Here is a 27,230-nt window from a genome sequence, read left to right as displayed (position 1 = left end):
TATTAAAAGCTCTGATTTTTACAAGCATTTAGGAGAGTTATTTACTCCATGTCCTAAGTTATCACATAAAAAAACTTTTTACTTCAATCAAAGTAATTAATTACTGTAAGATCTTTCTCCTACTTATTCCATTTGTAATAAGAACTCCAACTTCCTTAATAGAATGATAAATAATGATACCTCTTTTCATTAACAGATCAAATGTAAAGCCAAACTTTGTAAATATCACTCAAAATTGACTTTTTAAAGCCATAATTATTGTACTATTAGAGAAGCTTCCAATGCAGTATGCCAGGATGTGTAACAAAATGAGGAGGGATTATCATACAAAAATTCTTGATCTAAAAATGAAGGGATGGGAAATGTTTGACATTTTAAGCAAACATAAAAGATTTCCCTCAATGAAAAAAATAATTAAATGTTTAAGTCATTTACGTTTCACTTGAAACCAAACTGCGTATGCATCTTAGTTCAAATGGAGTCTTAGAACAAAGAAATCTGTTCTCTTCCATGGAAAATCCTGCTGTAAACTTACAACTCAGAACATTGCTAATCAATTCAAGGCATGACTAACAAGAAAGGAACCTCTTAATTTCTACAACTTCCGTAATTCATTTATTCCAGCTTGTATTCAAAATCACTACCTCAGTGTTCATCCATTGACTTTGAACTTTTACAAACTACTATAGACATAATGAGGCAAAACACAGAGAGATTATAGCTGCAGGAAAGACAGCCAAAGAATTCTTACCCTGTCCACTGAAGTCAAAACTGCTATCGTTGTATAATAATCTCAGTTTCACTCACTTGCAAACAACTGCAAGTGTAAAGTCTATGTGGAATATGGAATCACTTAGCAGTGTTATTCAGATTCTATTTATTTAAAACATTATTGACTATAAACTCAAACATTAAGATATTTTTAGTTGATATGAAAAGTAAGCTTAGCAACATAGACATAAGACTTTTTCCTTCTATGTGTCCAAACTAGTCTCACTATACCCTCCCCCATCTTTCTCCACATATCAGGAAGGGTAATGATTCCAGTAAGAATTACAACACAATATTTAAGGAACTTCCACTACATTTTACATTAGGAAAAGTTCCATTTTAAATCTAAGTTAATTCAAAAGCATTTCCTGAATTCTTTCATGTTCTAACAGCTTTATCATACTGAAATTACTTTATTGTTCATCTATATAAACCTACCTATCAAGATAAAGTGAATTTGGAAACATGGCTTAACTTAGCTCCAAAGGAGCATTTTTAAGAAAATTAAAGTCAATTCAAAAGACACCTTCTAAGTAATATATAAAAACATCTACATGATTCACAATGTGTTCAATAACAGTATACATATACCTGTGATAAAATCTAGTATTTCATCAAATTCAACATGCTGGTCTGAAGTTCCCAGCAGTTTTAATGTTGGACTCTTCTTTTGTGAATAGTTGTTTAAAATGTAGTAAGATTCTGTTCCTATTGCACTGGTGAAGTGTGTGAGCTGGATGGGAAGTAAGAAAGACAAAGACAGAGAGAAGCACTGATTTGCTCTATATGACTTGAAATCAAATTTGGAGGCTCATCACTTCTCTTGGTGGGAAGCAATATGCTAAAAATGAAACTAGATACACAACTGAGACAGAAGGGAGTTTCTCAGATCAAGCAAGATTGGCAGAGAAGATGTGCTTTAGAAACTCTCAGAATCTGGACAAAAGATACAGCAAAATCATCACAGCTTCCCCCTAAACGTAATAGTCTTCTTTCATTCTCCAGAGAACATAAAACATTCTATTCTACTTATTTCTATCTGTAAATGAAAAACTATTTTTGTATTTTGATCTCAGTCATGGAAATGTGGCATTGCTCCTGAATTTCTGCTCTCATGTTTCCAAGCAATTTATTTATAATCAGATTGAATTTTTAAAGGAAAAAGCATTTTAAGGCACTTAAATTTCTGTGCAAATCACTTTTCTTTTTTTTCTGTATAAGCTGTCACTACTGTTATGAGTACCAGAAGCAAAAATAGGAAAAGAGGAAAAAAAAAAAAAAAACCCAGAGAGCACAGGATAAAAACATGTAGGATGACAGAAAAGAGTCTATAGCTAGAAGACCACACATAGAGCAAACCCAGTTCTTTCCCCACTATTAACATCTTATGTAAATCAGTTATTTCCTTTTGATTATTATCCTTTCCCACCCTCTCAATTACTTGTTAATATTTATGGATTTAACACAACCTAGTAGAAACTTCATGTTTGGTGAAATACTCAGGCACTGAGTGAGACAGTTAATTTTAACTGCTGAATGTTGGCAATGGATACAAAGTCAAAGCACAATCTGACCAGAAGACTGTTCAGAATTTGAAACTATACACAGTGTTTTAGATTATGAGTTTTTTTAGATGTTTTAGATTATGAGATTCAGGTATCTGATCTCATAAATGGAATGACTGTTTCAATCAAATCTGCACTAGACGCAGAGATTTAATTTCATAGTTTCTCTCAGTAGCAAGTGATTAGTTCTTTAGCTAATCTGGTGCTCCATGAAATGAGAAGTTTGAGAATCAACCGAGTTGGAAAACAAATTTCACCTGCTATTTCTTCTCCCTCACCCTCTAGCTCTGCCCCAGTCTTCTTCACTTTCTCCATATACATGCTTCCTCAAATTTTCCCATCACTTTTTTTTTTAAATACCAGTCAGCTACCTACAGAGAAAGTTAATTGCCAGCAAACTGGGTAAGCTGCCTTTTTCTAATAATCACCCAATTCCTCTGATGACACGTTAAACCAAATTTGTTGAGCCCAAGCAATTCTGCTAGTAAAAACACAAACAATGCAATAATAAAATGCAAATTCAGGCTAAAATACTTAAATAGAACTCAAAATTTTTGTTTGTGAGGGAATTGCTGGTGATGGGCAATTCAAAACTAAATAGCAGAAGAGACTGATACCAGTGATTCTTTCCAGAAAATCCACCATCTTCACTGTTATTACTACCGTCAGAACTGTCACAGGGTCTGGTAAATAAGATGACTCCTTAATCTCATGGAACTTACAAGGCCCAGTTTCTCTATGCATAAACAGAAAGCATAGCTTTATACTTCATAGTTAGAACAGCATTTAGCCACATCATTATGGAAGTGATAATTCTATATGAACACAATGATATAAACAGTAAAAAGAATTCTTCCTAAATACTCTTCAACAAAGGTTGAGTGCTAAGATTTCTTTCTACCCAAAACAATACTTTGGGTAGTGTTGTTAGACAGTGGTTATCTACACAGTGAAGTTACTAGAGCACATCTGAAATTACAAAACTGTCTCTAAAAAGATTTTTATTCATTCATACTTATAACACATTTATTAATGGTCCACTATGTGCCAAGTTCTATGTACTATATGCTTAGGTACTGAGGAGACCATAAAAGTAAGATTATCCAGAAACTCTGAATAATGGCCTAAATGTTTCTTCTATTAAAAAAAAAAAAAAAAAGTCCTGTAAAATTGGATTCATTAGCACTGAAAATATAGTATTAAAACAATCAGGTTTTGGAGCCAGGGAGTGATACAGGAGCCTCCTACTTTCTAGGTAAATAAAAAGAGGAAAACTGGTCAGATGTAACATCTCTCAGATTGTATTCTAATTTGTAATTTATTTATTGTTGTCTTCAGATGCTTTGAAATATCATGGACTGCAGCTTGCCAGGCTCCACTGCCCATAAGATTCTCCTGGCAAGAATACTGCCATGTGTGCATGTTAAGTTGCTTCAGTCATGTCCAACATTTTGCGACCCTATGGACTATGGACCACCAGGCTCCTCTGTCCATGGTATTCTCCAGGCAAGAATACTAGATTGGGTTGCCATGCCCTCCTGCAGAGGATCTTCCCAACCCAGGATCTGAACCCACATCTCTTACATCTCCTGCACTGGCAGGTGAATTCTTTACCACTAGGGCCACCTGGGAAACTCAACATTAGAAAAACTAATATCATGGCATCCAGTCCCATCACTTCCTGGCAAATAAAAGGGGGAAAAAGTGGAAGCAGTAACAGATTTTATTTTCTTGGGCTCAAAAATCACTGTAAATGGTGACCACAGCCATGAAATTATGATGCTTGCTCCTTAGAAGGAAGGCTATGACAAACAGGGCTTCCCTGATGGCTCACATGGTAGATGCTGCCTGCTATGTGGGGGACCTGGGTTCGATCCCTGGGTTGGGAATATCCCCTGGAGAAGGGAACAGCAACCCACTCTAGTATTCTTGCCTAGAGAATTCCATGGACAGAGGAGCCTGGCAGACCACAGCCCATGGGGTCGCAGAGTCAGACACAACTAAGTGACTAACGTGTGTGTGTGTATGTGTGTGTGTATGACAAACCTAGACAGCATATTAAAAAGCAGTGACATAACTTTTTCCAGTAGTTATATACAGATGTGAGAGTTGGACCATAAAGAAGGCTGAGCACCAAAGAATTGATGCTTTCAAACTGTGGTGCTGGAGAAGACTCTTGACAGACTCTTGGACTGCAAGAATATCAAATCAGTCAGTCTTACGGGACATCAACCGTGAATATCATTGGAAGGACTGATGCTGAAGTTGAAGATCCAATACTTTGGCCACCTGATGCAAAGAGCCAACTCAATGGAAAAGACCCCACTCATTGGAAAAGACCCTGATGCTGGGAAAGATAGAAGACAAAAGGAGAAGGGGGTGGCAGAGGATGAAATGGTTAGAAAGCATCACTGACTCAATGGACATCAATTTGAACAAATTCCAGGAGACAGTGGAAGACAGAGGAGCCTGGGCTGTTGCCGTCCATGGGGTTGCAAAGAGTTGGACACTACTTAGCAACTGAAAAACAACAATTTATTTATACCCCATCTTTTCCATAAAGTTTTAAGGTGGCTTAAAACATGTATAAAATATAACAGGATGCGTAAATTAAAAAGAGAAATTCAAAAGAAAAACAAGGGCAGTAATTACAAAATCAAGCCAGGAAAATTCAAAATTTAGGCTTTTGGCAGTTAAAAAATTTATATTTAAGTATTCTAGTAAACTTCCCTGGTAATGCAGCTGATAAAGAATCCGCCTGCAATGCAGGAGACCCCATTTCGATTCCTGGGTCAGGAAGATCCACTGGAGAGGGGACAGGCTACCCACTCCAGTATTCTTAGGTTTCCCTGATGGCTCAGTCAGTAAAGAATCCGCCTGCAATGCGGGAGGCCTGGGTTTGATCCCTGGGTTAGGAAGATCCTTGGAGAAGGGAACAGCTACTCACTCCAGTATTCTGGCCTGGAAAATTCCATAGACAGAGGAGCCTGGCAGGCTAGAGTCCATGGGGTCACCAAGAGTCAGACATGACAGCGACTTTCACTTTCTTTCACATTCTAGTAAACAACTCAAGTAGAGAAACTTTGTTAGTTATGCCATTCAGTATCTATAAGAATAAAAAAGATTAACTGCTTTGAAGTAGTACTAATTAAACCAATAATTTTTTTCAGGTTTCTTTATACATACATTGTTTAATGTAATCAACAATTATCAATTACATCCTTAGAGGAGCTATAATAACAGGTTTTACTGGCCTCTTCCTTAGAGTATCACTTCATAAAAATTAATGGTGTGACCCCCAATGTAGATTTTTATGAGAGGTAGATCTGACATGCGCTCTGAAAACTAGAATGCCTCAGAAAGAAGCATGCCTGGCTAGGCTGCCCCTGTACCTGGAGATGAGGGAGAAGTACTCTGCAGACCAGGATGACATTCTCCTTAGGAAATATTTTAAAACTTATTTTTAATGTATGAACAAGTAGGTACTTGAAGCCTTTATGTTTCACACTATACAGCATAGCCTCTATTTTTTTTAATCCTATAAAATGTTTTGGAGAAAAGAATGGCAACCCACTCCAGTATTCTTGTCTGGAGAATTCCATGGGTAGAGGAGCCTGATGGGCTACAGTCTACAGGGTCACAAAGAGTCGGACACGACTGAGCAACTAATACACATGAAATGTTTAGGATATGCATTTCCAGTCACACTCAGGGTCCAAGAATTCAGCATACTGAACTAGGAGGTATCCCTGGAGATTTATATATAATTTTCAAATCTACAATATCAGTACAAGAAGTGAACTCAATTAACTGCATTACAATACTACAATCAAGAATAAGACTTAGTACATTACCGCCAACAGTCATGGATCTGGTCAAAGAAGGCTGTAAAAAAGTTTCTTCATCATTAAATTGTTTCTTAAGTTCTTCTACAGATTCCAGATGGAGTTGGAGAAATTCTGCGGTTGCCGCTGATGCTTCTTCTTTAACAGGATCTATCATTCTCTTCAGAAGTCCTAGGTCATCCTTTCGCACTTTCAAGCAAAGCTTCTCCATTTCTCGGATATTGGAGCGGAGTTGCTGTAAAAGAAAAAAAAAAATCATTAAAGCTACCATCTCTTAATATAAAATATCTTTACATTCAGAGCCAAACTGTGATAATGTCTTTGAATGGAAATGATTACAAGTATTCTATAGAGCAGACAGTATTAATTAGTACTTTTCTATTTTTTATATCTCTGGCCAAGTCCAGCTTCTTTAGAACTCATATCCTCATATTCTGAATTTAGCATTTATCCTTCATTAAATGTGATTATTACAAAGGTAACAAATATTCTTCATAAAAAATGAAACACTGCAGAAACACATCAAGAAAAACAATGATTTCCTCACTTCATCAAGTCTACCACTTCTTTTAACCCAGTCTTTCTGCATACTTCAATCTGCTCATACAAATATTAGCATATATAGACCTTTTCACAAAAAATGAACTGTAGATTATGCAGAATAATCTATAACTGACAAACTTTCACTCCCCAACTTAACAATATCATAATGGATATCCTTCCTGGTCAATGACTGTACCATATTCCATTGTACTGATATAATATAATTTACTCAGTCACTCTTCCAGTGATCAACAGTCGTTCATGTCGTTTCCAGTTTTTAGCTATTACAAACTATGAAACAAATGTACTAGACTATAAATCCTGATCGCAGGAGACATGAGTTTGATCCCTGGGTCGGGAAGATCCCCTCAAGAAGGGAATGGATACCCACTCCAATATCCTTGCTGGGATAATCCCATGGACAGAGAAGCCTGGCAGGCACAGTCCATGGGGTCACAAAGAGTCAGACATGACTGAGGATGCATGCACATAAATCCTAATAAATAGTAACAGTACATATTAGTATTCTAGTATATAGTATTATACTATATTTTGTAGGAATGATTCCCCAAAGTTAGACTACTTATTCAGAGGATAATATGCATTTTTATTTCAAAAACTATTACCAGTTTTTCCCTGAAAGGCTTAACAATTCACACTACCACTAATGTCTGAGTTTCCATTTCCCCATATACTGCCAGTACTACGTGTTATCTCGCTGTTTTATTTGAATTTCTGAGTGAAGTTGTTGGATTTTTATGAAATGCTTTTCTCTCTTTTAAAAATCGCCTATTGGCATAATCATAAATTTTCCTCTAATGTATTGATATAATGAATTATGGGTAAATTTCATGGTATAGAGCCATTTGAATATTTCTGAGATAGACCCTTCCTGGTCAATACATACAATTTGTTAATACACTGTGCGATTCAATTTGCTAATACTTTATTTGGAATTTTATTTTATTTTATTTTATTTTTAAATTTTATTTTATTTTTAAACTTTACATAATTGTATTAGTTTTGCCAAACATCAAAATGAATCCGCCACAGGTATACATGTGTTCCCCATCCTGAACCCTCCTCCCTTCTCCCTCCCCATACCATCCCTCTGGGTCATCCCAGTGCACCAGCCCCAAGCATCCAGTATCGTGCATCGAACCTGGACTGGTGACTCGTTTCATATATGATATTTTACATGTTTCAATGCCATTCTCCCAAATCTTCCCACCCTCTCTCTCTCCCACAGAGTCCATAAGACTGTTCCATACATCTGTGTCTCTTTTGCTGTCTCGTACACAGGGTTATTGTTACCATCGTTCTAAATTCCATATATATGTGTTAGTATACTGTATTGGTGTTTTTCTTTCTGGCTTACTTCACTCTGTATAATAGGCTCCAGTTTCATCCACCTCATTAGAACGGATTCAAATGTATTCTTTTTAATGGCTGAGTAATACTCCATTGTGTATATGTACCACAGCTTTCTTATCCATTCATCTGCTGATGGACATCTAGGTTGCTTCCATGTCCTGGCTATTATAAACAGTGCTGCGATGAACATTGGGGTACACGTGTCTCTTTCCCTTCTGGTTGCCTCAGTGTGTATGCCCAGCAGTGGGATTGCAGTTCTATTTCCAGTTTTTTAAGGAATCTCCACACTTTTCTCCATAGTGGCTGCACTAGTTTGCATTCCCACCAACAGTGTAAGAGGGTTCCTTTTTCTCCACACCCTCTCCAGCATTTATTACTTGTAGACTTTTGGATCGCAGCCATTCTGACTGGTGTGAAATGGTACCTCATGTGGTTTTGATTTGCATTTCTCTGATAATGAGTGATGTTGAGCATCTTTTCATGTGTTTGTTAGCCATCTGTATGTCTTCTTTGGAGAAATGTCTATTTAGTTCTTTGGCCCATTTTTTGATTGGGTCATTTATTTTTCTGGAGTTGAGCTGTAGGAGTTGCTTGTATATTCTCGAGATTAGTTGTCAGTTGCTTCATTTGCTATTATCTTCTCCCATTCTGAAGGCTGTCTTTTCACCTTGCTAATAGTTTCCTTTGATGTGCAGAAGCTTTTAAGGTTAATTAGGCCCCATTTGTTTATTTTTGCTTTTATTTCCAATATTCTGGGAGGTGGGTCATAGAGGATCCTGCTGTGATGTATGTCAGAGAGTGTTTTGCCTATGTTCTCCTCTAGGAGTTTTATAGTTTCTGGTCTTACGTTGAGATCTTTAATCCATTTTGAGTTTATTTTTGTGTATGGTGTTAGAAAGTGTTCTAGTTTCATTCTTTTACAAGTGGTTGACCAGTTTTCCCAGCACCACTTGTTAAAGAGATTGTCTTTTCTCTTTTGTATATTCTTGCCTCCTTTGTCAAAGATAAGGTGTCTATATGTGCGTGGATTTATCTCTGGGCTTTCTATTTTGTTCCATTGATCTATATTTCTGTCTTTGTGCCAGTACCATACTGTCTTGATAACTGTGGCTTTGTAGTAGAGCCTGAAGTCAGGTAGGTTGATTCCTCCAGTTCCATTCTTCTTTCTCAAGATAGCTTTGGCTATTCGAGATTTTTTGTATTTCCATACAAATTGTGAAATTATTTGTTCTAGCTCTGTGAAAAATACTGTTGGTAGCTTGATAGGGATTGCATTTAATCTATAAATTGCTTTGGGCAGTATACTCATTTTCACTATATTGATTCTTCCAATCCATGAACATGGTATATTTCTCCATCTGTTAGTGTCCTCTTTGATTTCTTTCACCAGTGTTTTATAGTTTTCTATATATAGGTCTTTAGTTTCTTTAAGTAGATATATTCCTAAGTATTTTATTCTTTCCATTGCAATGGTGAATGGAATTGTTTCCTTAATTTCTCTTTCTGTTTTCTCATTATTAGTGTATAGGAATGCAAGGGATTTCTGGGTGTTGATTTTATATCCTGCAACTTTACTATAGTCATTGATTAGTTCTAGTAATTTTCTGATGGAGTCTTTAGGGTTTTCTATGTAGAGGATCATGTCATCTGCAAATAGTGAGAGCTTTACTTCTTCTTTCCCAATTTGGATTCCTTTTATTTCTTTTTCTGCTCTGATTGCTGTGGCCAAAACTTCCAAAACTATGTTGAATAGTAATGGTGAAAGTGGGCACCCTTGTCTTGTTCCTGACTTTAGAGGAAATGCTTTCAATTTTTCACCATTGAGGATAATGTTTGCTGTGGGTTTGTCATATATAGCTTTTATTATGTTGAGGTATGTTCCTTCTATTCCTGCTTTCTGGAGAGTTTTGATCATAAATGGATGTTGAATTTTGTCAAAGGCTTTCTCTGCATCTATTGAGATAATCATATGGTTTTTATTTTTCAATTTGTTAATGTGGTGTATTACATTGATTGATTTGCGGATATTGAAGAATCCTTGCATCCCTGGGATAAAGCCCACTTGGTCATGGTGTATGATCTTTTTAATGTGTTGTTGGATTCTGATGGCTAGAATTTTGTTAAGGATTTTTGCATCTATGTTCATCAGTGATATTGGCCTGTAGTTTTGTTTTTTTGTGGCATCTTTGTCAGGTTTTGGTATTAGGGTGATGGTGGCCTCATAGAATGAGTTTGGAAGTTTACCGTCCTCTGCAATTTTCTGGAAGAGTTTGAGCAGGATAGGTGTTAGCTCTTCTCTAAATTTTTGGTAGAATTCGGCTGTGAAGCCGTCTGGACCTGGGCTTTTGTTTGCTGGAAGATTTCTGATTACAGTTTCAATTTCCGTGCTTTGTGATGGGTCTGTTAAGATTTTCTATTTCTTCCTGGTCCAGTTTGGGAAAGTTGTACTTTTCTAAGAATTTGTCCATTTCTTCCACGTTGTCCATTTTATTGGCATATAATTGTTGATAGTACTCTCTTATGATCCTTTGTATTTCTGTGTTGTCTGTTGTGATCTCTCCATTTTCATTTCTAATTTTATTGATTTGATTTTTCTCCCTTTGTTTCTTGATGAGTCTGGCTAATGGTCTGTCAATTTTATTTATCCTTTCAAAAAACCAGCTTTTGGTTTTGTTGATTTTTGCTATGATCTCTTTTGTTTCTTTTGCATCTATTTCTGCTCTAAGTTTTAAGATTTCTTTCCTTCTACTAACCCTGGGGTTCTTCATTTCTTCCTTTTCTAGTTGCTTTAGGTGTAGAGTTAGGTTATTTATTTGACTTTTTTCTTGTTTCTTGAGGTGTGCCTGTATTGCTATGAACTTTCCCCTTAGGACTGCTTTTACCGTGTCCCACAGGTTTTGGGTTGTTGTGTTTTCATTTTCATTCATTTCTATGCAAATTTTGATTTCTTTTTTGATTTCTTCTGTGATTTGTTGGTTATTCAGCAGCATGTTGTTCAGCCTCCATATGTTGGAATTTTAGTACGTGTTGAGTATGTGAATGTGTATATGTGTGCACAAATTCATTCATGACCAGTGTGTGTGTCTATGCTAACTTCACTAGGTTTAAACTTACTCTTAACAGGTAAGTGCTACCTTCACTAGGTTTAAACTCACTCTAACAGGCTGTGCTACCTTCATAAAATAAACCAGGGAGCTTTTAATCTTTTTCAAGGGTCTATACTTGGAAACGGAGAAGGCAATGGCACCCCACTCCAGTACTTTTGCTTGGAAAATCCCATGGATGGAGGAGCCTGGTAGGCTGCAGTCCATGGGGTCGCAAAGAGTTGGACACGACTGAGCGACTTCACTTTCACTTTTCACTTTCATGCATTGGAGAAGGAAATGGCAACCCACTCCAGTGTTCTTGCCTGGAGAATCCCAGGGACTGGGGAGCCTGGTGGGCTTCCTTCTATGGGGTCGCACTGAGTCAGACACAACTGAAGTGACTTAGCAGTAGCAGTAGCATACTTGGAAAACATAAAATTCAATTTTTCTTTTACAATTAAACAGAACTTGTAAGAATGATCTATTTGTGCATGTGTGCTCAGTAGCTCAATTGTGCCTGACTCTTTGCAACTCCATGGACTATAGCCTGCCGGTCTCCTCTGTCCATGGAACTTCCCAGGCAAGAATACTGGAATGATCTATATATGATGCCTATTTTAAAATTGCAGATCTCTATTCATATATTTTAAATTATTTTCCCCTAATGTACTTTCACAGACACAAATGCAAATCCTGCACAGTAGACAGAACAAAAAGTATTGATTCCTTTAATGTTTCAAGTGCCTACTTTCAGTGAGCTGATATAGTCCATATATTTACATTTCACATTATTACACACAGAGAAATCAAAACAAAATTTGTTCAGGATTTACTTAATTATATACCAGCAAAGCTGAGGTTAAAACCCAGGTATTCTTATAAGTCAGCAACCTTTCCATTAAACTATAAACATAATTCCTAGCTATTTGGCACCTTAATACAATCTAAAGTATCTATTGTACTATATTAAAATTAAAGCCAATCCTAAAAAAAAAAAAAACCAGTTTAGCTACACTAAAGCATCTTATAAGATTTTCTGGGTGAATCAAAAAGTTGTACCTCTATCCTATCATGACTTTATATTTCTTTTATATCCACTCTTGCCATTCCAATGTGAACTGGAAAAACTAAAGATACATGATATTAAGAATTTTATATGTAAAAATCATAGAACTCTAAGGGGCTTATAAGATCATCCATTCAACCTCACAATTTTACAGTAAGGAAACCAGAGTCCAGTTGAACACAGTGGCAGAATTAGGATTAGGTCCAGTTCTCAAGCCCTGGAACAATACTGTTCACTACATACCACCTCTTGGCTGTGTGATTCTTTCCTATACTACAGTTACAAAGCTGGTTAAATGCTACACGGTTCACAGAAGTATGTTAGGTAATATTAGTTTGGAGAAGCTTTAGGAAGTTTCTGCAGCTAATGAGCATTTGCCTGTGACATATTCTCCCTCTTCTATAGAATTTGTAAGATGTTACATCCCCAGCCAAAAATACAGTGTCAGACTTTAAGAATTCTGTTACTATGGGTGAAGGGAAAATGTTAAGGGGGACATCTTTAAAAATCCAATATGACTGGGTAAGGTGTGCTGTAAGTTCATAATTTTAAGACAGTTGTTTTTTAAAAAAAAAAAAAGAATGAAAAGAAAGGCATGTGAATAAGGATGAACACAAAAGAGTGATGTGAAAGAAGAACCATGTATGTAAGAGCCCAGAATGAGCGGAGGCTGGTGAAAAATGTTAAGAATGATAAAAAAGATTTAAAAAACATGCAGAGCAAGAGGAACAAGAAAGAAGGTTTAGGCCTACTGCTTGGGGCAGATGGTATAATGTTAGCAGATGATACAGAGAAAGCAGAACTACTTAGCTCCTATTTTGCTTTTGATTCTCCATTAAGAAGAATATTCAAAACTGAAAGGGGCATAAGAAACATGCTCAAAGGAATCTTGAAACATCTCACTGTAAGGATCTACACAGGCTTCATGACAGAGGTGAGATTTGAGCCATTCTTGATGACTAATATTAAAAAATAGAATCAATCAGAAAAAGATAAAGGTGGAGTGGAAATACTGTATTTCATCAATTTTAGGGCACATCTTTCCAACATCTCTGAAACTGGAATATATCTTAAAAAGAGATGGTTTAAAAAAAAAAAAAAAGCATATTTAACTGGCAGCACTTTATCCCTCTTAGAGGAAAATACTGGTCTATCTTACAAGCAATAGTGCCTTAGATTTAATTTCCTCCCTGAGGTTCTACAGTACCTACTCCAATCAGAGTAGAAGCATAAATACCAAACGTATTTAAAAAAAAAGGGGGGGGGTGGTAGGCAGGAATTCTAAATCCTGACTAATCAGCTCACAAATATTTCAAGTCAAAATTTAAGTTTAAATTCCTCTGAATTCATAATAACCTAAAAAGAATTTATCTCCTAATCACATTCATTTCAGAGTCTACTCTTCTTTCTCTCCCTTAAGATACCTGGCCTTGCTTCTGTCTAATCTTTTCTGTTTTTCCTAGTTTTTATCTACTATCCTCATTTCTCCCTATATCTTCCTCATTCCCTCTCTTTTCTATTGCCTTTGCCTTGTAATTTTTCTTTAAAAAAATTAAAAAGTAGCTCAAGTATCCTGTATTTCTCCTAGTACTAATAAAAGCCATATTTTACTTCTACCAGTTCCATGCCTGACTTTCTTTGTATTTATGCTACCTATGCAACTGGGACAGACTCTCTGTAGAGCAGTTTCTTTCCAAATGTGGTCTGACATCTACTGAATCAGAATCTTTAAAGTGAGTCCCAGAAATCTGTGTTCTCAACAAGCTCTGCATCATCACTGCTGACCAAGTTTCTATAAAAGCCAAGTTAATGTTCTTCGTTGAATTATTAGAGTAGTAACAATTTCAACTTTTCACTTAGTTTCAAAATTTGATCACAAACTCTTTCTTATTCTTAACGATTTCTTATTCCAAATAATAAAACCGTTAAACCTATTCTTTTGCTTTGGCCAACCCCAATACCTGCAGTTTCAAAACATAACAGATAGACTTCTGTCTCTGCAGAGTTTGTCAAACAGAGTACTGAAGCAAAGAGCTGTACAGAAAAAGAACGCTGCAGATATGAAGAAGGGTAACCCTCAAGTATCTGACAAAGAACTGATTAGAACATTTATGTGGGGAAACCACCCAAGGCTGGAGAAAAATACCATCTAAAAAGATTAGAAGCAACAGTGCTCAGCACTCATTCTAAGCTGGCAAGTGTCCCACCAGATAAACTGGAAAAACTCTTAATTCATAGGGCATTGGGTAGAATACTCAGAAAGGTTTTTACTTCAGTCATGGGAAAATAAGTAGCCCTAGACCAAGCATTGTTCCAATCAAGCTTTTAATAAAACATAAAGTAAGGATCCTTTTGATCCAAAAGGATCAAACTCTTTCCAAGTAACCTAACTATGTGTCATAACAAAGCTCAGAGGAGTTACAGGAATATAAAATTATCTAGCATCCAGTCATGGAAAGGTAACCCAAGCAAAGACTATCATACATACAAAGAGGGAGAAAAACATGGCCAATAAAGACAATAATAATCAGGTGAAACTGACCCAGAAATTACAATTAGCAGAGAAGCATATAGAAAGTATTATAATTGTATTTCATATGTTTAAAAAGTTAAGTAGAGACATGGAAGATATTAATCCCAAATCAAAATTTTAGAGCAGAAAATTATAATAAGAGATGAAAAATACACTGAATGGATTAACAGTAGATTAGACATGGCTGCTGCTAATACTAGTGAACATGAAGGCATAGAAATAGAAAATATATAAAATGAAACACACAGAAAACAGGATGCAAAAAATTTAAAAGAGCATCAGTGAGCTGTGAGCTAACTTCAAGTAGCATAGTATATATATATAATTAGAGTCTCTAAAGGAGAACAGAGGTAGGAAGGGACAGAAAACTATTTTAAGACATAATGGCAAAAAAATTTCCAAATTTGATGCAAACTATAAACTAGGAGATGCAAGAAGCTCAACAAATTTGAAGCACAATAAAAATGAAGAAAACTCCACCAAGGCTCATTATAATCAAAGCGCTCAAAACCACTGATAAAATGAATGCTGTAAAAGTACCAAGAGAAAAGACACATATTACTTATAGAGGAATAAAGATAAAAATAAAACAGATTTATCATTGAAAACAATGCAACTGAAAAGACAGTTGAACATCTTTGAAGTACTGAAGGAAAAACACAATGCAGAACTCTATATACAGCAAAATTCCTTTTGAAAACAAAGGCCAGATGAAGACTCTTCAGATATATACACAAAGGAAATTAACAACAGCAAAACTGCACTCTAAAAAAATGTTAAAGGAAGCCTTTCAGGCAAAAGGAAAATTATACCATATAAAAATATGGGTTTAGTTTTGGCCACAACAATCAGAGCAGAAAAAGAAATAAAAGGAATCCAGATTGGAAAAGAAGAAGTAAAACTCTCACTGTTTGCAGATGACATGATCCTCTACATAGAAAACCCTAAAGAATCCACCAGAAAATTACTAGAACTAATCAATGACTATAGTAAAGTTGCAGGATGTAAAATCAACACCCAGAAATCCCTTGCATTCCTATACACTAATAATGAGAAAACAGAAAGAGAAATTAAGGAAACAATTCCATTCACCATTGCAATGGAAAGAATACAATACTTAGGAATATATCTACCTAAAGAAACTAAAGACCTATATATAGAAAACTATAAAACACTGGTGGAAGAAATCAAAGAGGACACTAATAGATGGAGAAATATACCATGTTCATGGATTGGAAGAATCAATATAGTGAAAATGAGTATACTGCCCAAAGCAATCTATAGATTCAATGCAATCCCTATCAAGCTACCAACAGTATTTTTCACAGAGCTAGAACAAATAATTTTACAATTTTTATGGAAATACAAAAAACCCTGAATAGCCAAAGCAATCTTGAGAAAGAAGAATGGAACTGGAGGAATCAACCTGCCTTATTTCAGGCTCTACTACAAAGCCACAATCATCAAGACAGTACGGTACTGGCACAAAGACAGAAATATAGATCAATGGAACAAAATAGAAAGCCCAGAGATAAATCCACGCACATATGGACAACTTATCTTTGACAAAGGAGGCAAGAATATACAATGGAGAAAAGACAATCTCTTTAACAAGTGGTGCTGGGAAAACTGGTCAACCACTTGTAAAAGAATGAAACTAGAACACTTTCTAACACCATACACAAAAATAAACTCAAAATGGATTAAAGATCTAAATGTTAGACCAGAAACTATAAAACTCCTAGAGGAGAACATAGGCAAAACACTCTCCAACATAAACCACAGCAGGATCCTCTATGACCCACCTCCCAGAATATTGGAAATAAAAGCAAAAATAAGCAAATGGGACCTAATTAAAATTAAAAGCTTCTGCACAACAAAGGAAACCATAAGCAAGGTGAAAAGACAGCCTTCAGAATGGGAGAAAATAATAGTAAATGAAGCAATGGACAAATAATTAATATCAAAAATATACAAGCAACTCCTACAACTCAATTCCAGAAAAATAAACGACCCAATCAAAAAATAGGCCAAAGACCTAAACAGACATTTCTCCAAAGAAGACATACAGATGGCTAACAAACTCATTAAAAGATGCTCAACATCACTCATTATCAGAGAAATTCAAATCAAAACTACAGTGAGGTACCATTTCACACCAGTCAGAATGGCTGCGATCCAAAAGTCTACATGCAATAAATGCTGGAGAGGGTGTGGAGAAAAAGGAACCCTCTTACACTGTTGGTGGGAATGCAAACTAGTACAGCCACTATGGAGAACAGTGTGGTGATTCCTTAAAAAATTGGAAATAGAACTGCCATACGACCCAGCAATCCCACTACTGGGCATACGCACCGAGGAAACCAGAATTGAAAGAAACACGTGTACCCCAATGTTCATCGCAGCACTGCTTATCATAGTCAGTACATGGAAGCCACCTAGATGTCCATCAGCAGACGAATGGATAAAATAAGAAAGCTGTGGTACATATACACAATGGAGTATTACTCAGCCATTAAAAAGAATACATTTGAATCCGTTCTAATGAGGTGGATGAAACTGGAGCCTATTCTACAGCATGAAGTAAGCCAGAAAGAAAAACACCAATACAGTATACTAATGTATATATATGGAATTTAGAAAGATGGTAACAATAACCCTGTATGAGAGACAGCAAAAGAGACACAGATGTATAGAACAGTCTTTTGGACTCTGTGGGAGAAGGTGAGGGTGGGATGATTTGGGAGAATGGTATTGAAACATGTATAATATCATATGTGAAACAAATTGCCAGTCCAGGCTCGATGCATGATACAGGATGCTCGGGGCTGGTGCACTGGGATGACCCAGAGGGATGGTATGGGGAGGGAAGTGGGATGGGGGTTCAGGACGGGGAACACATGTACACCCGTGGCAGATTCATGTTGATGTATGGCAAAACCAATAAAATACTGTTAAATAATTAGCCTCCAATTAAAATAAATAAATTTATATTTAAAAAGCTTTAATAAAATAAAAATATGGGTTTACATAAAGGCATTAAGCACACCAAAAATGGAAATAACAGAAGTAAATAAATAAGATTCCCCACCCCCACTTAATATCTAAATCACTTGAAAAAGATAACTGTTTAAACATTATGAAATATATAACATATGTATCAGTATAAGTAAAATATATGACAACAGCAGCATAAAGACTGGGAGGGGAGGCCATCATTTAAAAATCTACAAACATTAAATGCTGGAGAGGATGTGGAGAAAACAGAACTTGCCTACACCATTAGTGGGAATGTAAATTGGTGCAGCCACTATGGAGAACAGTATGGAAATTCAGTTTCTGTTTTGTATTGAATTCAGTTCAGTTCAGTTGCTCAGTCATGTCCAACTCTTTGCAACCCCATGAACCGCAGCATGCCAAGCCTCCCCATCCATCACCAACTCCCAGAGCTCACTCAAACCCATGTCCATCGAGTTGGTGATGCCATCCAGCCATCTCATCCTCTGTCGTCCCCTTCTCCTCCTGCCCTCAATCTTTCCCAGCATCAGGGTCTTTTCAAATGAGTCAGCTCTTCGCATCAGGTGGCCAAAGTATTGGAGTTTCAGCTTCAGAATCAGTCCTTCCAACGAACACCCAGAACTGATCTCCTTTAGGATGGACTGGTTGGATCTCCTTGCAGTCCAAGGGACTCTCAAGGGTCTTCTCCAACACCACAGTTCAAAAGCATCAATTCTTCGGCGCTCAGCTTTCTTTATAGTCCAACTCTCACATCCATACATGACCACTGGAAAAACCATAGCCTCAACTAGACGTATTGAATTGACTCAGTATTTTTCATTCCATTTATCTTCTTTCTTGTCTTGCTAGCTATAACTTTGTTATTTTAGGGTTTATAGTATACTGATTATAGTTTATCTTCAAGTAAGATTCTACTACTTAAGAAATTTACAATGTAAATATCATTAGTCAAATGAAATTAAAATGACAATGAGATTCCACTACAGACCTATAAAAAGTGGCTAAAATTAAAAAGGTTAACCATATCAAGTGTTGGCAAGCATATGAAGGAACTGGTAGGAGTTTAAAGTGCTACAATTATTTTGGAAAACAGTTTGGCGGTTCTTAAAAAGGTAAAGAATATGACCCAGTCATTCTATTCATAAGTATTTATCCAAGAGAAATAAAATTCTTTGTACATACAAAGTCTTATATTCAAACATTCATAGCAGACTTACTTGTAGTAGCCAAAAACTAGAAATACCAAAATGTCCATCAACAGATGAATAGATAAACAGACTGTGGTAGATTCATACAATATAGTATCTACTCAACAATCAAAAGTGGTGAAGTTTATTTGTGTCGAACTGTCCTAGGGTCAGCAGCATTGGGACCAGGAGGCCAGATAACCACGTCAGCTGCAACTGTGGATGCAGCCAATCTGGCCCCCTTGTCGGGACCCAAAGAAATGAGTTTGGAGAAACCAAAGAACTAGAGAGGACTGGAGAAAGAAGGAGGATCTAGAAGAACAGCGAAAATTGGGCAATGCCCCTGCAGAAGTTGATGAAGAAGGAAAAGACATCAATCCTCATATTCCTCAGTATATTTCTTCAGTGCCATGGTATGTTGATCCATCAAAAATGCCTACTTTAAAGCACCAGAGACCACAGCCAGAGAAACAAAAGCAGTATAGGCCCATCTGGAGAATGGTACAAGAAGGGTGTAAAAGAGAATTCCATAACTACTAAATATCAAAAAGGAACATGTGAAAACTGTAGAGCCATGACACACAAAAAGAAAGACTGTTTTGAGAGACCGAGGTGAGTTGGAGCAAAATTTATGGACACTAATATAGCTCCAGATGAACATGTCCAGCCTCAGCTGATGTTTGACTACGATGGGAAGAGGGATCAGTGGAATGGCTACAATCCAGAAGAACATATGAAAATTGTAGAAGAGTTTATTTTGGGGGGCTCCAAAATCACTGCAGATGGTGACTGCAGCCATGAAATTAAAAGACGCTTACTCCTTGGAAGGAAAGTTATGACCAACCTAGACAGCATATTCAAAAGCAGAGACATTAACTTTGCCAACAAAGGTCCGACTAGTCAAGGCTATGGTTTTTCCAGTAGTCATGTATGGATGTGAGAGTTGGACTATAAAGAAAGCTGAGCGCTGAAGAATTGATGCTTTTGAACTGTGGTGTTGGAGAAGACTCTTGCGAGTCCCTTGGACTGCAAGGACATCCAACCAGTCTATTCTAAAGGAGATGAGTCCTGGGTGTTCATTGGAAGGACTGATGCTGAAGCTGAAACTCCAATACTTTGGCCACCTCATGTGAAGAGTTGACTCATTGGAAAAGACCCTGATGCTGGGAGGGATTGGGGGCAGGAGGAGAAGGGGACGACAGAGGATGAGATGGCTGGATGGCATCACTGACTCAATGGACATGGGTTTGGGTAGACTCTGGGAGTTGGTGATGGACAAGGAGGCCTGGCGTACTGCAGTTCATGAGGTTACAAAGAGTTGGACACGACTGAGTGACTAAACTGAACTCAACTGATGACAAAGTTGACCTAGCAAAGTGAATGCTGAATGCCCAAAATCGCCAAGAAGAATTAGCCTCAGGAAAATTAGTGGAACAGGCTAATTCTCTAAAACATCAGTGGGGAGAAGAAGAAATGAATTCTCAGATGGAAAAAGATCGTAACAGTGAAGATGAGGATGAAGATAAATATGCAGATGATACTGACATGCCTGGACAGAATTTTGACTTTAAGAGATGAATTACTGTCAGAATCTCAGGATTCGAGAATGTATTGCAAAATATTTGTGGAATTTAGATCCAAATTCTACTATGATCCCAAAACTGGAGCAATGAGAGAAAATCCCTTTGTGAATTCAGGAAAGAATCCAGATGAAGTCAGCTATGCAGGGGATAACTTCATTAGATACACAGGTGATACCATTTCAATGGCTCAGACCCAACTGTTTGCTTGGGAAGCCTATGACAAGGGTGTGAAGTGCATCTACAAGCAGAGCCTACAAAACTAGAGTTCTTGTATGAGTCCTTCAAAGTCAAGAAAGAAGACTTCAAAGAACAGCAGAAAGAAAGCATCCTGGAAAAGTATGGCAGTCAAGAACACTTGGATGCTCCTCCAGCCAAATTGCTTTTAGCTCAGACTGAAGACTATGTGGAATACTCAAGACACTGCTGCTGCTGCTGCTGCTGCTGCTGCTGCTGCTAAGTCACTTCAGTTGTGTCTGACTCTGTGCAACCCCATAGACAGCAGCCCACCAGGCTCCCTCGTCCCTGGCATTCTCCAGGCAAGAACACTGGAGTGGGTTGCCATTTCCTTCTCCAATGCATGAAAGTGAAAAGGGAAAGTGAAGTCACTCAGTTGTGTCAACTCTTCACAACCCCATGGACTGCAGCCTTCCAGGCTCCTCCGTCCATGGGATTCTCCAGGCAAGAGTACTGGAGCGGGGTGCCATCGCCTTCTCCACTCAAGGCACTGGACAGTCATCAAAGGACAGGAGTGAGCTGTCACCTGCTCCAAGTACGAGGAAGATGTGAAGATCAACAATCATACACATATCTGGGGATCTTACTGGAAAGAAGGCCAATGGGGATACAAATGCTGTCATTCTTTTTTCAAGTATTCCTATTGTACTGCAGAAGCTGGGAATGAGATTGCTAATTCAGAGTAATGTATTATAAATGATGCAACTGGAGAAGAATCTGTGAAAAAAACCTCAAACCCTCATGGAGATGCATCAGGAAAAACTAAAAGAGGAGAAAAGGAAGAAGAAAAAGGCACTGAATGCAGAGAAGGCCCATCTTCTTCACGTCAAGGAGATCATGCAGATCGATGAGAGGAAGCGACCTTACAACAGCATATATGAAACTCAGGAACCCACTGAAGAGGAAAATGGAGGCCTACAGAATGAAACGTCAGAGGCCAGATGACCCCATGGCCTCCTTCCTTGGACAGTAGTAACTCGTCACTGATGGTGACCCAAGACAGACTCTGCTGATACATTCTTTTAGATTCTTGCTGTTGATTATCAATGGAAAAATCCATATCTATTCTCGTTAAAGTCAGGAAGCAAGGAAACTGCCTGACCTTAATAAAGCATCCAGAAGTCTCATAGTAAATTCTTTCCTTTACACAGTGAAGAAAAAAGAAGAAGAAATAAAGTGGTACATTAAGTGCAGGTTAAGATTTTATTTGAAATTTTATATTAGTGATGTGGCAAAAGGTCTTAGTTCTCCACCTATCACGAATATCTTCTCAACATTTATTTATTGTTTCAAACTTTATTTCCTCAGTTTTTATGGCCCTTTATGTAGTGTTAGGACTCATTGTGAAGGCAATTAGTTACTCTTTCTTGAAACAAGGACTTCATTTTTTTTAATTAGTAGTAACTATAACTGTAGTTATTTGATAATCATTTCTTTTTGCCTTCTCCGATTTTTCTGATCTGAAGCTGATAACCTATCTTGAGCTTTGGGTTACTGGAAGGAAATCTGTAGAACATGTGAATAACTTTATCCCTGATGTCAATCTGTGTAGTAACAATTCTGTTTTTCCACTTGGTTATAAAATTTTGATTTTCAAAACATTTCCTTGTATCTTATACTCAGAACTAAATGTGTTAGCCTTTGGATGGGGAAAAAAAAATGTTTTTCACCCTTGAGTCACTGATCAGTCCTAGGTCTTTCACAATTCTGGACAGGGGTATTTAGACACCGAAACCCTCTCCTTTATCACAGAGGATATGGTTTGTGATACTAATTGCTATTTTAATTGTGACTGCCTTTATATAACAATCATGAATATTAGATTTTTTAAAGATTGTAGAGTATCTGTTGTACCTAATCTTTATAGCCAGCAGGTGTCTCTTCGTAAAATTTGCTAAAAGTGAAACCTGAAGTTGAAGGTTTCTTCAAAATATTACAAGTATAGCCTGTAGGGCTATTAGTAACTGAGAATGACATGATTTTTTAGCTTCTTCTAATAACATGTGAAGATAATACTGACAGAATGGGATCAGTGAAAACAGGCTGTTTAAAACCCCTGACACAAGTACATTGACTTTGAACAGTTCACTGGCTTTTCCAAACTACCAAAACCCACTAGAATATTGCATTAAATTAATATCTCAAAAATACTGCTGATGGCAAAGTAACTGTATCAAACTGTCAAGTACTGTGGATATACATTGAATCTAAATTCAGACCAGTATGAAATTAAAACAGTGATACAAACAGATCTAATTCTTACCTACTTTAAGAATGTCAAATTTTATGTTTTCATATTCCTACCTTAATATAGGCTGGTTCAACATAAAATCTGATAGTAGTGTCTATTTTGTATTTTATTTATCTTTTGTTAGTAAAGATATATAATTGAAAATAAAAACAAAAGTAGTGAAGTATTGATACACAATACAAAATGGATGAACTTCAAAATATACATGCAAAGTGAAAGTGAAAGAAACCAGACAAAAAAGTATATACTATATGCTTCTATTTATAGAACATTCTAGAAAATTCAAACTAATGCATCGTGACAGAAAGCAGGTCAGTGGTTGCTCAGGTAGTAGGAGTGTATGTGCATGTGGGAGGATGGAGGAGGAGGAAGTCAGAAGGAGGGTTACCAGGGGGGTATAAGGAAACTTTTGGGAGCAATGGATATATTTTCGTTATCTGGATTCTGGTGAAGGGTTCACAGTATCTTGATTGTGGTGACGGTCTCATGGTGTGTATATATATCAAAACTTATCAAATTGTATACTTTATCAAATGTCAATTATACCTCAAGAAAGCTATTTGGAAAAAAAGCAGAAACAAAGATGCAAAACAATATCATATATTATTTATATATGCTGCTGACAAGTGCTCAGTTGTGTCCAACTCTCTGCAGCCCCATGGACTGCAGCCCCCCAGGCTCCTCTGTCCATTGGATTTTTCCAGGCAAGAATACTGGAGTGGGTTGCCATTTCCTTCTCCAGGTATTTATATACAGTTATATGCAGAAAAATGGCAAATACATAAAACAAGGGAAAAGATTTCCTTCAGATGCAGACAGGAACAAAGTAAATGGAATCAAGGAAGGGTACACAACTGACTTCAGTGGTACTTCTAAATTTTTCTTTCAAAAAAAATGGGAAGAAATTGGGGCAAAATGTTAAGAGTTGACAAAGTTAAGTGATGAGTACATAAATGTTATATTTTCGTTATTTCCTTTCCTACATTTTTGTATATTTGAAGTGTGTGTAACTTCTCAAAATGGTATTTCAATGTTAAATTTGTTGTCAGGATAGTTCCTTATTCCTCTGTCAAGCTTTTAAGCCCAGAACCATTTCCCAGGGCTACAGAAAGTATATAAAAATTAACATACCAGGCCTCTGACATTCTACACAAATTGTCTGTACATGAGTGTTTCTGCATTTTTCTAAAAAGCAGACCCATAGTACCCTATTATTTTATTAGCCACCTATCTGGCATTCTTGTTTCAATCCTTGCTCCCACAGAATCTATCCTGCTCATAATAGTCAAGGTGATCTTTTAAATCATATCACGTTATCATATGCTTAGAACTTTAAGTTACCACATCCTGCAGGGCCTTCCCTAATTAGAGACAGCTGATCTCTCTGACCTCATCTCTTGGGCTCACATCAACCACACTAACCTCCTTATTACTCCCTGAATATGCCACACATTCTCTCACCTCAGAGTCTTCACATTGGGTTTCCCTTATGTCTTTACTTCCTTCAGGTCTCAGCTCAAATTTCATTAGAAACCTTCCACAACCATTCTTTATACAAAAGAACACTCATCATCTCCAGCAATTCTTTGTTCCTTTTAACCAGCTTTTGCTTTTACTTCAAGGTACTTATAATCATCTAAATATTTATTTTAAAAATATGTCTGTTTTCTTCATTTCTACCCCCAACATATAAGTTCAATGAGAAAGAATTTTCTTCTGTTTTGCTCACAGCTGTATCTCCAGTGACTTGAACAGTATCTGTGGTAGTGGTTTAGTGGCTAAGTCATGTCTTGTAACCTCATGGACTGTAGCCCGCTAGGCTCCTCTGTCCATGGGATTTCCCAGGCAAGAATACTGGAGTGAGTTGCCATTTCCTTCTCCAAGGGATCTTTCCAACCTAGGGATCGAACCCGAGTCTCCTGCATTACAGGTGGATTCTTTACCACTGAGCCACCAGAGAAGCCCTGGAATAGTATCTAGGACATAGTAAATGTTCAAGTGTTTCTGTTCTCCTAATAATCAGGTTCTCCCAATAATCTCCTGAAAATATAATAAATAATAGTATGCCAAGTTCTGAAAATATGCAAAACTATCAAGTTTGATAAATGGTACTATAATCAAAGAAATAAGTTTTTTTAAAAAGTATACCAACTCAGTAATTAAAACATTTTGCAGTAAGCAAGTAGTAGTAAACTACAAACTATGGCCAAATTTTCAGTAAAGTAAAGGTGACATCTCTCTCTCTCTAGTTCTGCATCTAAATTTAGTAACTAGTTATGGCTTTTTCCCTTCTCCCAGAAATACCCTGAAATTTCTGTCTATAGATTAAAAGATATATTTAAATGTATACTTATCTATACTGATAATTGTAAAAAGTAATTATTCTGAGTTAATTAAAATTCTGAAAAATGGCTAATTATGTATTTAATGATTAAAACAAGAGAGGCTATGCATATATTTGCCTTTGTTAAATATTGATTTAAGGATTTCTAATGTGTTTTTACAACATGTAATTTTGAGAGCAAATTGTACACAGCAGAAAACATTTGGTATCATAATAATTAATCTGATTTCTTTACAAACACAAAGCACAAGTCCATTGGGAAACATTTAAACAACTTAGAGTAAACACATTCTAGATGTCATACAATTTATTATTAAGGACCCCAGAGCCATAACTATTTAATTAAAATAAATCTGGACTATCCCTTGCTTGTATTACCTAACTATTACATTAAGCTATTAATAGTAGTTAATGACTTCACACGTATTTCAGTATCAAAAGGCACCAAAAAGATTACATATAGCTTAAAATATATTACATGAACCACCAAAAGGAATAAAAACCAAAGGAGAAAAGGGCCTCCATTCATTTACTCAACAAATATATAATAAAGACCTACTATCTATGTATTAAGTGCAGTATTCCTGAGAATATTCCTGGATTAGTCTATCCACCTGAGTTAATATTAAAAATAATTCCAGACTGGACCCCGTCCTTCAACTTATGACAGTCTTATGCTTTAGACAAACACCAGTTTCTCTATTCTTCAGCCTTCTTTAATACGAAAAATGAGAATAATACTGCCCTTATCCAGCATCCAAATAGCTGGCATTCTATCGCTTACTGGTCTCCAGAATATATTTGACAATTAGTCACATATTGACTTATGATACTTCTTTTCCTAAAGCTTTAAATTATTATTTAATATAATTGGACATAAGATCTATATATGAAAATTAACTATATTTCTATATATACCACAAAAAGTTAGAAAACATAATTTAAAAGAAGGACAATGTTTCACACCTCCCTCAAACACAAAGACACACCCTAAAACAATTTAAGAACAAATTAATGAAGTAGATTGAAATAGACAAAATTAAGTGTAAGTCCTGTATTCCAGTCATCTGTTGCTGCATAACAAATTCCTCCTAAAACCACCATTTAATTTTGCTAATGATTTTGCAGACCAGACATTGAAGAAATCAGCTGAAGAGTTCTTCCCTGGGGTCACTCATCTAATTGAGTCAGGCATTGGCTGAAGTTGTATTCATTTGAAGGCTCAACTGCACTGATGTCCAAGATGGCTCACTCATGTGGCTAGCACTTGAGGCTGCAAATTCCTAAGAGCTCAGTTGTGGCTGTGGATATCTCCTGCATGGAGGTCTTCAGATATTTGGATGTTTCACATATGGCTAATTTCCTCCAGTGCAAGCATCCTCAGAGAACCACTGGGAGCTATTTGGCTTTTTCTAATCTAGCCTCAGAAGTCTAGTGGCATTACTTCTGCCTCAGGTCAGATTCAAAGGGAGGGGAATGAGACTCCACCTGTTGGTGGGGAGTAACAAGGTCATACTGTAGAAGACCATGTAGGATGATAAAAACCTTCATAGATATCTTGATAGACTGTACAATCTACAACAATCTTATGCATAAAACTATAAAGATACATATATAATAAAGAAATTGTAAACAAGTACAAGAATATCATATATTTATAGGTAGGAAAACTGGACATTGTAAATATGTCAATTTTCTCTAAATAGATGAACAAATCTAATGTGATTCCCATATTTCCAACAAGATTGTGTATAAACTTTGAAAAGCAGATTGCAAATTTTATATGAATTACCAAATGGCCAAGTATAGCCAAAACACTCCTGGGAAGGA

At 36.6% G+C, this 27,230-nt stretch overlaps 1 protein-coding gene across 6 annotated transcripts in view; it reads right to left on the bottom strand.

Moving 5' to 3' along the window:
- STX17 (syntaxin 17) overlaps positions 1-27,230 on the bottom strand; it is an 86,332-nt gene that overhangs the window by 30,113 nt on the left and 28,989 nt on the right. For all 6 annotated transcript variants that reach the window (XR_008713715.1, XR_008713714.1, XM_055578657.1 and 3 more), the window contains exon 4: positions 6,191-6,416. Coding sequence is in view for 4 of the 6 variants with exons in the window: in XM_055578657.1 (XP_055434632.1) it covers positions 6,191-6,416 (226 nt within the window). In the remaining 2 variants the exon portion in view is untranslated. The remainder of the gene's footprint in view (positions 1-6,190; positions 6,417-27,230) is intronic.

The sequence above is a fragment of the Bubalus kerabau genome, chromosome 4 (genome assembly GCF_029407905.1).
Source record: "Bubalus kerabau isolate K-KA32 ecotype Philippines breed swamp buffalo chromosome 4, PCC_UOA_SB_1v2, whole genome shotgun sequence".
In the NCBI taxonomy this organism is placed as follows: domain Eukaryota; kingdom Metazoa; phylum Chordata; class Mammalia; order Artiodactyla; family Bovidae; genus Bubalus; species Bubalus kerabau.
The sequence above is the reverse complement of the archived record's forward strand: the minus strand, read 5'-3'. Positions and strand labels throughout refer to the sequence as shown.